Raw genomic sequence first — 12,076 nt, 5'->3', positions numbered from 1 at the left:
GCGCGTCCTGCAGGCCGAGCTGAAGATCAACATCCGGCTGACGCCCACCGGCCACCAGATCCCCATCCGCCTCTTCCTCACCAACGAGTCGGGCTACTACCTGGACATCAGCCTGTACAAGGAGGTCACCGACTCACGGACGGGACAGGTGGGGCCCAAAGACCGACAGGTGGGGCGCCCATACTCATCCTCCATCTGCCCCTCCTCCGCCTCCATCCTCTCCTCCGCCTCCACCCTCTCCTCCCCCCCTCCTCCCCCTTTCTCCGCCACCTCCCCCTTTCTCCTCCACCTCCTCCCCTCTCTCCTTCACCTCCTCCCTCCTCCCCTCTCTCCTTCACCTCCTCCCATCTCCCCCTCTCTCCTTCACCTCCTACCTCCTCGCCTCTTTCCTTCACCTTCTCCCTCCTCCCCTCTTTCCTTCACCTCCTCCCTCCTCCCCCTTTCTCCGTCACCTCCCCCTCTCTCCTCCACCTCCCCCTCTCTCCTTCACCGCCCTCCCCTTATTATTTATTATTTAATAAATTAAACATTTATTTAGTCATTTAGTAATTAAACAGACGATTTCGCCCTCAGCAACTTATTCAGACTAAGGAAGGCAGGGAGGAGCAGTGAGGGGAAGGTAGGGGCAGTTGGGGGCAGGTGGGGGCAGGTAGGGATTAAGGCTTCTTGCTCAAAGATACCTGCAGGGAGGCTATAGGCATATGGGAAGCAAATCCAGTGAAGTCCAGGGAGTCAAACCCCCAAAACCTGTGGTTTCATTAGTTAGCCTGAGCCCTGTCCTCAGAATGTGAAGGGGACAGAAAGGGAGTCGAGGAGATCAAAAGAACAGAACTAGATTCAGAGGCTGGGAGTGTGTGTGGAGATGATTGTGGTTGGAGCCGAGTGTGTTGAGGTGAGTTTGAGTGGAGGTGAGTGTGTGTGTGTGTGTCATGTCGTTTTGTCTTTGGTTGAATTTGTGCGGAAAGTGAAAACAAAAATGTTTCAACATGAAACTACAAATATATAGTAATGTCGTGTCTGGCAGCTCCGTCTCCTCTGGTCTACAGAGGGATCAGACCTGGTCGTGTTAATGTTAAGACAGGACCACGTGAAACTATCTGATATCTGATAGTATAGCCAGTAAAGTCACATCAGATGAACTATCCATTCAATCAGGGACTGGGGTTGCAAATGAGCCAACTGGCTAGAAACCTTCTATGCCACACACATCTACACACATTGTTCTAGCATTGACTGTGATAATAATGTATGTGATAATGTGCACTGCATTGTCCCTGACAAATAAACAAATGATAAAATAAAATAATCTTCACAATAGTGTAACAGTCAAAGTATGTGTGAAAACAAATAGTCATACTCTCTTAAAGTGTGCTTTACATGATAAAAAGATCTCACAGTGGAAACAGTAACAGACCATAATAACACCGTCGGGCTAAGACACAGCCCAGACGACCACATGCTCCTTCTTCACTTCATCGCATTACTCCTTTGGTTCTCATTGTTTTGTCGTTGTTGTTTTGTTGTTTTGTTGTTGTGTGTCTAGAGACCCAGTCCCTGGGCCGCCCCCAGGCGGTCTCCCTCTCCCTCTAACCCGTCTCCCTCTCCCCCCTGACCCGTCTCCCTCTCCCCCCCCCCCCCCTGTGTGTCCAGATCATGTTCCAGGCCTACGGGGACAAGCAGGGCCCGCTGCACGGCATGCTGATCAACACGCCCTACGTCACCAAGGACCTGCTGCAGTCCAAGCGCTTCCAGGCGCAGAGCCTGGGCACCACCTACGTCTACGACTTCCCCGAGATGTTCAGACAGGTAGGACCCCCTCACACACACACACACACACGCTTCAGACAGGTAGGCCTCACACACACGCCTCAGACAGGTAGGCCTCAGACAGGTAGGCCTCACACACGCCTCACCTTGCCCAGCCTCGTCCCTGGAGCTACAGGAGGCTGATGTGTGTTTGTTTAACGGCTTTTAAACAAATCAAGTGCTTGGAGATGTGCTTCAACAGCCGCGCTTTGCCCATCACTGTGTCTTGAGGATGTTAATCAGTGTGTTACTGCAAGACACTGCGTAGTGACACATACAATGCCACTGAGCCAATGCCAATGAGTAACTGATAAAAAGTCACAAGTCACAGAAACACATTTTAAAAATTAACAAATTAAGAGGCAGACAGAGGGATGTGAGGCCACTTAGAGATCCGATGATGTAAGTGTGTGTGTGTGTGTGTGTGTCTAGGCCCTGAAGAAGCACTGGGCCTCGTGCAGTGCGTTCGCCGACCTGCCCAAGTGCCCCCTGCCCTCTGAACTCCTGACCTTCACGGAGCTGGTCCTGGACCCCCAGGGCCAGCTGGTGCAGATGAACCGCCTGCCCGGGGGGAACGAGGTGGGACCCTCTCTTTCTCACTCTTCATCATCTGTCTCTCTATCAACCGTTGTCCCTCTCATCGTCTTTATCCATCTCGTCATGTATCACTCTCATCATCTGTCTCTCTCTCCCCATCATCTGACTCTGTCTCTCTCTCTCTCTGTCTCTCTCTCTCCCTCTCTGTCTGTCTATGTGTATATATATATATATATATATGTCTATATATCCTTCAGACCTTCAGTATTTTCCTGAATACCAGAGCAGCCTGTATCTATATCAACTACAGCTAGAATGTGTAATACCTCCTCTGCTCTCTAGGTGTCTCTGCACATCTATGGGTTGTTTGAGTAAAAGAACAGTTTTTAATTTCCCCCGGGACCTAACACACAACTTCTCTTTTACACTTTTTACACAATCTTTACGCACATTTAAAAAAATAAAATTATTGTGATGATGTCCGCATGGACCTCCATCCTTTCCATGTTTCATCATAAAATACAAACAGCACAACTGTTCCCTTTTTGCCTTAATATCAACGAAAGTAGGGCGTACAACCTACAATAACAGAGATAGAGGGGTGCGGGGGGGGGGGGAGGGGAGGGGGGGTGGGGCTATGCAGAGTCTAGGTGAACTCTGAACAAGTGAGTCTTTTAGGGATGCTGGTTAGATGGACTTTATCAATCCCCAACCTTCAATTCGGGGACCCTCTGTTCCCATGGCTACCATCGGGGCTCCGCCCTCTGACCCGTCTCCCCCCCCCCCCCCCCAGATCGGCATGGTGGCGTGGAGGATGACCATGCGCACGCCCGAGTACCCGGCGGGCCGCGAGGTGGTCGTCATCAGCAACGACATCACGCACAAGATCGGGTCCTTCGGGCCGCAGGAGGACGTGCTGTTCCTGCAGGCGTCGGAGATGGCGCGCGCCGACGGCATCCCGCGCGTCTACATCGCCGCCAACAGCGGCGCCCGCATCGGCCTGGCCGAGGAGATCAGGCACATGTTCCACGTGGCCTGGCAGGACCCCGCCGAGCCCTACAAGGTACGGCGCCGCCCCGGCGGCGGGCGGCGACTCCGGACGCGACGCGAGGCCGCCGTTGCGCTTCGGGTCGTCATGTCTTGAGGTTCCGAGCACAGGAGCCTCAAGACATGACGGAGGCTGAAACACCACTTTAGTCTTTTCTTCTTCTGAAGGATTGACTTTTTGTGTCACAAAGTTTTGACTGTCATGTCATATCCTATGTTTGATTTTATGTTTTTATTAGTTTGTGTTCATCCCCCTTAGATCCCCCTAGATGTCAATCAATCAATCAATCACCTTTATTTTCCCTCGAGAGACACTGAGGTTTCCCTCATTTACAGTGACGACGAGCAATATATATATTTTTTTTTCTAGATTATCTCACAATGCTGGGGAATAAGATAAATGTTTTGTTTCCTAGTCTGTTGAAAGTCATTTACAAGCTTGAACTGTGTGGCTTTGAACTGCTGGTGGTTCTGAGCTGATTTGAGTTTTAAATTTCATTAGATTCTAAATTGGTTCTAACTGGTTTAAGTTCCAAGTCGCTTTGGGTTCTTAACTGGTTTGGTTTAAAAAAAAAAAAAAAAAGAGTTCTAAAGAGATTCTAAACCGGTTTGAGTTCCAAGTTGGTTTGGTGTTCTAAACCGGGTCTTAACGGGTTGTGTGTGTTCCTGCAGGGCTTCAAGTACCTGTACCTGACCCCCCAGGACTACAAGAAGGTTTCAGCGCTGAACTCGGTGCAGTGTGAACACGTAGAGGACGAAGGAGAGTCCAGGTCTGTCTTCACCATCATTCACCCTTCATCATTAACCCCTCATTATTAACACTTCATCATTCACCCTTTGTCAGTCAGGATTCATTCATGTCGTCATAATAGGCATTGGTACGACCAGGGTTAGGGGTTCCATTCCCAGCTAGGGATGACCATGACCATAGAATATAGGCACCAGAGATGTTCTTTGGATGAATTATAATGCAGAGCTTCTCTATAAAAATAAGGTGTGTGTGTGTGTGTGGTCCAGTACTAAGGGAGTGTAAACCTTGTATATATGTGTGTGTGTGGGGATCTGTAGTAAAGGAGTGTTAACCAAGTGTGTGTGTGTGTGTGTGGTCTCTAGGTACAGGATCACCGACATCATCGGTAAGGAGGAGGGCCTGGGGGTGGAGAACCTGAAGGGGTCCGGGATGATCGCCGGAGAGTCCTCTCTGGCCTACGAGGAGATCATCACCATGAACCTGGTGAGGCGCACGACTTCATTGACAACTCCATCACGTTCATGCGCTCACTCATTCACGCGCCACCTCTCTCCGGTCTTCATTTACACCTGGGTGCTACAGGCATTGTGACTGATGTATGGAGTATGTAGGGTAAAACATATTCATACCCTCAGACGTCGAGTCAAAAACTCACTCGTTCACTAGTGCATGCACTCGCTCATTCACACACCCATTCGCTATGTGTTCACTCATGCAACGCATGAGTGAGTGCACACACCCACTAATTCATCATTCATCCGCTCATCCCCATTCTTTCCTTCTCTCATCCCCCCCCCCCCCCCCCCCCCCCCCCCCCAGGTGACGTGCCGGGCCATTGGCATCGGGGCGTACCTGGTACGTCTGGGCCAGAGGACCATCCAGGTGGACAACTCCCACATCATCCTGACCGGGGCGGGTGCCCTCAACAAGGTACACACACGCACACACACATGCATACACATGCACGCACACGCACACAATGCCACAACCATACACGGACACGTACACAACCATGCATACACAGACACAACCATACACACGCACACATGCATACACAAACACACACACACACGTACGCACATTCGCGCTCGCATCGCCACGCACGCGTCATTTCACACAGTCACACTCACGCACCAGCACACAAAGGCACACACGCACGTAAACACGCACTCACTCACTCACTCAGATACATGAGTACGGACCCACACACACAAGACTACGCACACTCACACTCATACAGAGACACACAGTCCCACTCCGAACTGAAGAGCATCCCGCTAAATCTCCGGCAGGGGGGTCAGTGTGTGCTAGAGGGGACGGCTTGGTGTTCCACAGCAGTGAGGCGCTGTGGAGATCAGCCCGCCGCTACTCACCGCTTCGTAACGCCGGACAGACATCTGCTCCGTACCGAAGCTGTGTTGGTTATGCGAGAAGCCTTTCGAACACTGGCCTTTTAGAGATAAAAGACGTCGTTGCAAACTCAAAGTGTAAACCAATGCCAGGTTTAGAAAAGTGAGAGTGGGAACGTCTTTGTGTCGTGACAACTTCAAATGATACACAGCATTTCCTGGCACATAAAATATCGACCGTAAAGAACCTGAGCAAGAGTATAATCTACACCCTGATCGCTAACAAACATCACACCCGATGCCGCTTTTGTCCCAGAAATGGAGAGCGGTGGTTGTTTGCCGGTGTGGTTTGTTGTTGATACTGAGAGGAACAACCGCGGACCCGGAGCCATTGTTGTTGCGCTTTCGCACGGCGGTGCACCGACGCGGGCGGAGGGGGCGACGTCTAAATCAAAGGAAATGGGATTTCTAATGGAGTACACACTTCACATCACATCATGGCGGCTGGTTCCGGCTGGTCAGGCAGCCTCCCCCCCCCCTCTCATCGGCCCTCCCCCTAAGGACCGCTCTGGCTGGCTGGCTGGCTGGCTGGCTGGCTGGCTGCCTGGCTGGCTGCGTCTCTACATTCCCTTGCTGCCTCTCAGTTTGATTGCATGTCTGTCTGCCTTTCTGGCTGGCTGGCAACCTGCCTGACTGTCTGTCTGTCTCTTTGTGTCTCTCTCTCTGCCTGTCTGTATTCTGGCCCGTTTGCTTGCCTGCCTGTCTCTCTGTTTGTCGGCCTGTCTCTCTCTCTCTCTTTCCCCCTATCTGCCTTCCTGTCTCTTTTTCTCTATGCCTATCTGCCTGCATGTCTGTCCATCTGTCTGTACCTCTCTCTTTCTCTCTCTCCCTGCCTGTCTCCCTCTCTCTTTCTCTCTTTTTTTTCTCTCTCTCTCTCTCTCTCTCTCTCTCTCTCTCTCTCTCTCTCTCTCTCTCAGCCTGTCTGCGCGCTGCCTGTCAGTCAGCCTGGTATAATTGAAAGAGAACAGGCAGTTGTTATTTGCATAGAAATAGCTCGGGGCCGCAGCGCCGCCTCCTGCACCCATATCATTTGTTCCTAATCAAAATGAAAGTTTTGCTGAGACAGATTGTTTTTGTCTGTGTGTGTGTGTGTGTGTGTGTTTGTGCGTGCATATGGGTCTGTGCACGGCTTCTGTGTGTGTGTGTGTGTGTGTGTAGCTGCATATGTGTGAATGTGTCTGCGTGCATACATGCATGTATTGGTGCGCATGTGGGTCTGTGTGTGTGTGTGTGTGTGTGTGTGTGTGTGTGTGTGTGTGTCCATTAACGCGACTCCTCTCCAAATTACGTGACAAATTTGCGACATGACAAAACATGCAACTAGATCAATGATGACATATCCATTTGCAGCTCTCCTCTTCCTCCTCCTCGTCCTCCTCTCCTTTGTAACAAGCTGCGGTGGTTTTTAAATCAACTCTCCCATTAGAAGTCCATGATGAGAACAGCAACTTGGTGATAGCCAATCACCGTGAGGTGCCGGGGGGGGGGGGGCTTCCTGTGGGCTGTAAATGAGTTTTTAAAGTGGTGTTTGGTGGTGGGAGTCACTCAGGGTTAAAATAAGCATACACGACGGCAAACAGTGAAAAAGTGGTTCTGTGGAAGTTTTCCGGAACGTTTCGACCCCAAACTACAGTCCGGGATCTGGGAGAGATTTGTTTGTCGGCCTCCAGAATTTTCTTTGAGATAATTTTTTTTTGTCTTTGCAGTCGGAGGGTAACTGCAAAGTGAGCTGTTATATACGCAGACACAGTGTGCACATAGATATACAGCTGCTACACACACACCTACACACACACACAAACATACACACATACACATAGAGGCGGTGGTGGAGGTCCTGGTGGGTGGAGGTAGAGGAGGAGGAGGAGGAGGTGGAGGTCTCTGTGGGGTGGGGGTAGAGGAGGTGGAGGTCTTGGTGGGTGGGGGTAGAGGAGGTGGAGGTCTTGGTGGGTGGGGGTAGAGGAGGTGGGGCAGGGTGTGTGTGTGTGTGTGTGTGTGTGTGTGTGTGTGTGTGTCAAGGTGAGTGCGTGGCGGCTGACAGCTTTAGCGGCGCGCTGCAGATTTGTGGCGGCGCGGCGGCCGTTAGCGGTGATAAAGAAAGTAAATGATGACCGAGAGGAGGGAGGAAGGAGAGAACACTGGTCCTCCCCAGTGACCTCTCCCTCGCTCTCTCCTTCTCGCTCTCTCTCTCTTTCGCCTTCTCTCTCCCTCGCTCTCCCTCTCTCTCTGTCTCTCTCTCTGTCTCTCTCTCTGTCTCTCTCTCTGTCTTTCACTCTCTCGCTCTCTGTCTCCATCTCTGTCTCTCACACTCTGTCTCACTCTCTGTCTCACTCTCTTGCAGTCTCACTCTAGCTCACTCTCTCACCCTCACTCTCTCTTGGTCTCACTCTCTCTCTGTCTCTCTCTCTCTCGCTCTCACTCTTGCTTGGTCGCTCCCTCTCTCTGTCTCTCTGTCTCCCTCCCTCTCTCTTTCTTTCTGTCTATCCCTCTCTGTCTCTCTCTCTGTCTCTCTTTCTCTCTGTCTCTCGCTGTCTCTCTGTCTTTTACCCTGCCACCTGTCCATGTGCGTTTGAGACGGAGCAGAGTTGTTTTATAGCTAGTCTCTCTCAGCTAGCTGGTTGGTTTATAGCTAGCTGGTTGGTTTATAGCGAGCTAGCTTAGAGGGGCAGGTCACACAGTAGGAGTTGTGTAGTTGTCTGGTTGTCGTGCATTATTCACCCTCCGTCACACTGTGTGTGTGTGTGTGTGTGTGTGTGTGTGTGTGTGTGTGTGTGTGTGTGTGTGTGTGTGTGTGTGTGTGTGTGTGTGTGTGTGTGTGTGTGTGTGTGTGTGTCACAGCCAGCTCAAGCAAAAATAAAATGTTGTGTTGCTGTAAAATATTTGCCTTGTCACATATTTTGGTCTATTTGAATGCATTTTGTATGCAGCGTTTGCGTTTGTTATTTTGAATCTACATTTGGATGTTTTGGTTGTGTTTTAGGTGCTGTGAGTAGGGAGTTCTGCATTATATTACATCATAATATCATATTTGTTTTTGACACCCTGTGCTGGGAAGGGAGGTGCAAATGATGTTATATTGTATGATATCATAATGTGTCATGTTTGTATTGTACCAGGTTTGGGGCAGGGAGGTTTATGTTATGTTAAGTTATTTGATATAGTATAATATATAACATTTGTTTTTTGCTAGGTTCTGGGCAGGGAGGTGTGTGTTATGTTACGTTATGGTATATGATATTATTTATTTTATTTATATTTTATCAGGTTCTTGGTAGGGAGATGTGTTATGTTATGGTATGGTATATGATATTATAATGTATTGCTCCAGGTTCTGGGTAGCGAGGTGTGTGTTATGTTATGTTATGTTATATTATAATGCATTGTATTTGTATTCCTCCAGGTTCTGGGTAGCGAGGTGTGTGTTATGTTATGTTATGTTATATTATAATGCATTGTATTTGTATTCCTCCAGGTTCTGGGTAGCGAGGTGTGTGTTATGTTATGTTATGTTATGTTATGTTATAATGCATTGTATTTGTGTTCCTCCAGGTTCTGGGTAGCGAGGTGTGTGTTATGTTATGTTATGTTATATTATAATGCATTGTATTTGTATTCCTCCAGGTTCTGGGTAGCGAGGTGTGTGTTATGTTATGTTATGTTATGTTATGTTATAATGCATTGTATTTGTGTTCCTCCAGGTTCTGGGTAGCGAGGTGTACACGTCCAACAACCAGCTGGGGGGGATCCAGATCATGCACAACAACGGCGTGACTCACTCCACCGTCTGTGACGACTTTGAGGGCGTGTTCACCCTGCTGCAGTGGCTGTCTTACATGCCCAAGGTGAGGAGACCAGGGGGTACGGTGTCAGACATGTCACTAGACATTCATAGACTAAACACACAACCGTCAGTGGTCGCTGGCCGAGTTGTGTGATCAAATTTCGATTCAAATTATTCACAGTTTGGATTTTTTAATTACAAATTTGTGTCACTAGGTAATGTAGAATTGAAGTTATGAGTCCTACCACTACTATTGGTTTATCCGTACAAATAGATTTGTCCATGTTATTTTTACATTTGCTCTATTTTCCTCCTGTCGTTCAACAAATCAGAAATACAACACAGAAATGCTCACTGTGATTTCTTACCGTGATTTCTGAACCCTCCGTCTCCAGTGTAACGCCAGTCCGGGGCCCATCCTTAACGCCAAGGACCCCATCGACAGGCTGATCGAGTTCATCCCCACCAAGGCCCCGTACGACCCCCGCTGGATGCTGTCCGGACGCCCCAGCCAGAGTACGACCCCCCCCCCTTAAACAGGCCTGGGTTTAGAGAGCCCGTCTCAGCAAGATGCCCCTTAACCCTGATCTGTATCACTCTGGATAAAGCTGTCTGTCCAATGACAACACAGTCAGAAATAGTAACTCTTATTATTTTTCTCCTGCTTCTCCTCCTCCTCCTCCTCTTCCTCCTCTTTCTCCCTCCTCCTCTTTCTCCCTCCTCCTCCTCCTTCTTCTTCTTCTTCTTCTTCTTCTTCTTCTTCTTCTTCTTCTTCTTCTCTTTCTCCCCCCTCCTCCTCTTTCTCTCTCCTCCTCCTCCTCCTCCTCTTTCTCCCCCCTCCTCCCTCCTCCTCTTTCTCCCTCCTCCTCCCTCCTCCTCTTTCTCTCTCCTCCTCCTCCTCCTCCTCTTTCTCCCTCCTCCTCCCTCCTCCTCTTTCTCCCCCCTCCTCCTCCTCCTCTTTCTCCCCCCTCCTCCTCCTCCTCCTCCTCTTTCTCCCCCCCCCTCCTCCTCCTCCTCCTCCTCCTCCAGCCCCTAAGGGCTCCTGGCAGAGCGGTTTCTTCGACCAGGGCTCCTTCATGGAGATCATGCAGCCGTGGGCCCAGAGTGTGGTGGTGGGCCGTGCCCGGTAGGCTACACCACCCCGTGTGTGTGTGTGTGTGTGTGTGTGTGTGTGTGTGTGTGTGTGTGTGTGTGTGTGTGTGTGTGTGTGTGTGTGTGTGTGTGTGTGTGTGTGTGTGTGTGTGTGTGTGTGTGTGAACCTGTCTTTGTGTGTGTGTCATTGGAGGTGTTGGTGTTTGTAACGTGTGACGTTTTAAATAAAGGTTGGGAGGAATCCCTACCGGAGTGGTTGCCGTGGAGACCAGATCGGTAGAGCTGACCATCCCAGCTGATCCGGCAAACCTGGACTCTGAGGCCAAGGTAAGACCTCACGGTGGCACACTGAGTACACATACACAGACATACACAGACATACACATGTACACACACACACACACACACACACACACACACACACACACACACACACACACACACACACACACACACACACACACACACACACACACACACACACACACACACACACACACACACACACAGACAGACACACAGACACACAGACATACACATGTACACACACACACATGTACACACACATCTGTTTGATAATATCATTTGGTATTCTTTGGTTCTGGGTCTTCATGGTTTTATTGATTTTTATATTGGTTAATGTGTGATTGGTATGGGTCAGTTGATATTGGTATTGATCTGATGTAGGACAGTATAAATGGTATAGAGTGTATGATCGGGTATTGATTCTGTATTGATTGATTGTGTGAGGATTATTTTGAATGGATTTAGTATTGATTGCGTTGGTCATTGATAATGGATCGGTGTGGTTGTGTATTGACGCCCTATTGATCCGTCCTGCAGGTCATCCAGCAGGCAGGCCAGGTGTGGTTCCCCGACTCGGCCTTCAAGACGGCCCAGGCCATCAAGGACCTGAACCGCGAGGGCCTGCCCCTCATCGTGTTCGCCAACTGGAGGGGCTTCTCCGGCGGCATGAAGGGTACGAGCCGTCACACCTGGTTTAGGGTCTGGGTCACACCTGGTTCACTCCTGGTTCACTGTGGTTCATAACCCTGACCCCCACCCTGACCTCCACTCTGACCCCCGACCCCTGACCTCCACTATGACCCCCACCCTGACCTCCTGACCCCCACCCTGACCTCCATCCCACCCTGACCTCCTGACCTCCACCCTGACCTCCATCCCACCCTGACCTCCTGACCTCCTCCCTGACCTCCTGACCCCCACCCTGACCTCCACCCCTCCCTGCCCTACTGACCTCCACCCTGACCTCCACCCTGACCCCCCGCCCTGACCCCCACGCTGTCTCTCTCCGTCCCCCAGACATGTACGACCAGGTGCTGAAGTTCGGGGCGTACATCGTGGACGGGCTGCGGGAGTACCGGCAGCCGGTGCTGGTGTACATCCCGCCCCAGGCGGAGCTCCGCGGGGGGTCCTGGGTGGTCATCGACCCCACCATCAACCCCCGCCACATGGAGATGTACGCCGACAAGGACAGCCGGTGAGACCCCGACGAGGCCGTCCACACACCTTCTGAACCGATGTGGAGGTGTATGTGGTTGTGTTATGGTGTATGTGGTTGTGTTATGGTGTATGTGGTTGTGTTATGGTGGTTATTGTTTTGGTTGTGTTATGGTGTATTTGGTTGTGTTA

General features: G+C 50.4%; 1 protein-coding gene across 6 annotated transcripts in view; it reads left to right on the top strand.

Moving 5' to 3' along the window:
• acaca (acetyl-CoA carboxylase alpha) overlaps nt 1–12,076 on the top strand; it is a 52,741-nt gene that overhangs the window by 29,768 nt on the left and 10,897 nt on the right. For 3 of the 6 annotated variants that reach the window (XM_084474051.1, XM_084474048.1, XM_084474049.1), the window contains 13 exons: nt 1–148; nt 1,651–1,806; nt 2,239–2,385; nt 3,137–3,406; nt 4,063–4,160; nt 4,504–4,624; nt 4,961–5,071; nt 9,249–9,392; nt 9,727–9,847; nt 10,361–10,457; nt 10,654–10,750; nt 11,267–11,402; nt 11,747–11,924. The exon at nt 1–148 is cut by the window's left edge and continues 56 nt beyond it. In XM_084474051.1, coding sequence (XP_084330177.1) covers nt 1–148; nt 1,651–1,806; nt 2,239–2,385; nt 3,137–3,406; nt 4,063–4,160; nt 4,504–4,624; nt 4,961–5,071; nt 9,249–9,392; nt 9,727–9,847; nt 10,361–10,457; nt 10,654–10,750; nt 11,267–11,402; nt 11,747–11,924 — 1,824 coding nt within the window. Of the gene's footprint in view, nt 170–1,650; nt 1,807–2,238; nt 2,386–3,136; nt 3,407–4,062; nt 4,161–4,503; nt 4,625–4,960; nt 5,072–9,248; nt 9,393–9,726; nt 9,848–10,360; nt 10,458–10,653; nt 10,751–11,266; nt 11,403–11,746; nt 11,925–12,076 lie in introns of all 6 variants that reach the window. The other 3 variants (XM_084474046.1, XM_084474047.1, XM_084474050.1) reach the window with 1 other exon arrangement.

This window comes from Micromesistius poutassou, assembly GCF_964030765.1.
Source record: "Micromesistius poutassou genome assembly, chromosome: 10".
Classification (NCBI taxonomy): domain Eukaryota; kingdom Metazoa; phylum Chordata; class Actinopteri; order Gadiformes; family Gadidae; genus Micromesistius; species Micromesistius poutassou.
The sequence above is the reverse complement of the archived record's forward strand: the minus strand, read 5'-3'. Positions and strand labels throughout refer to the sequence as shown.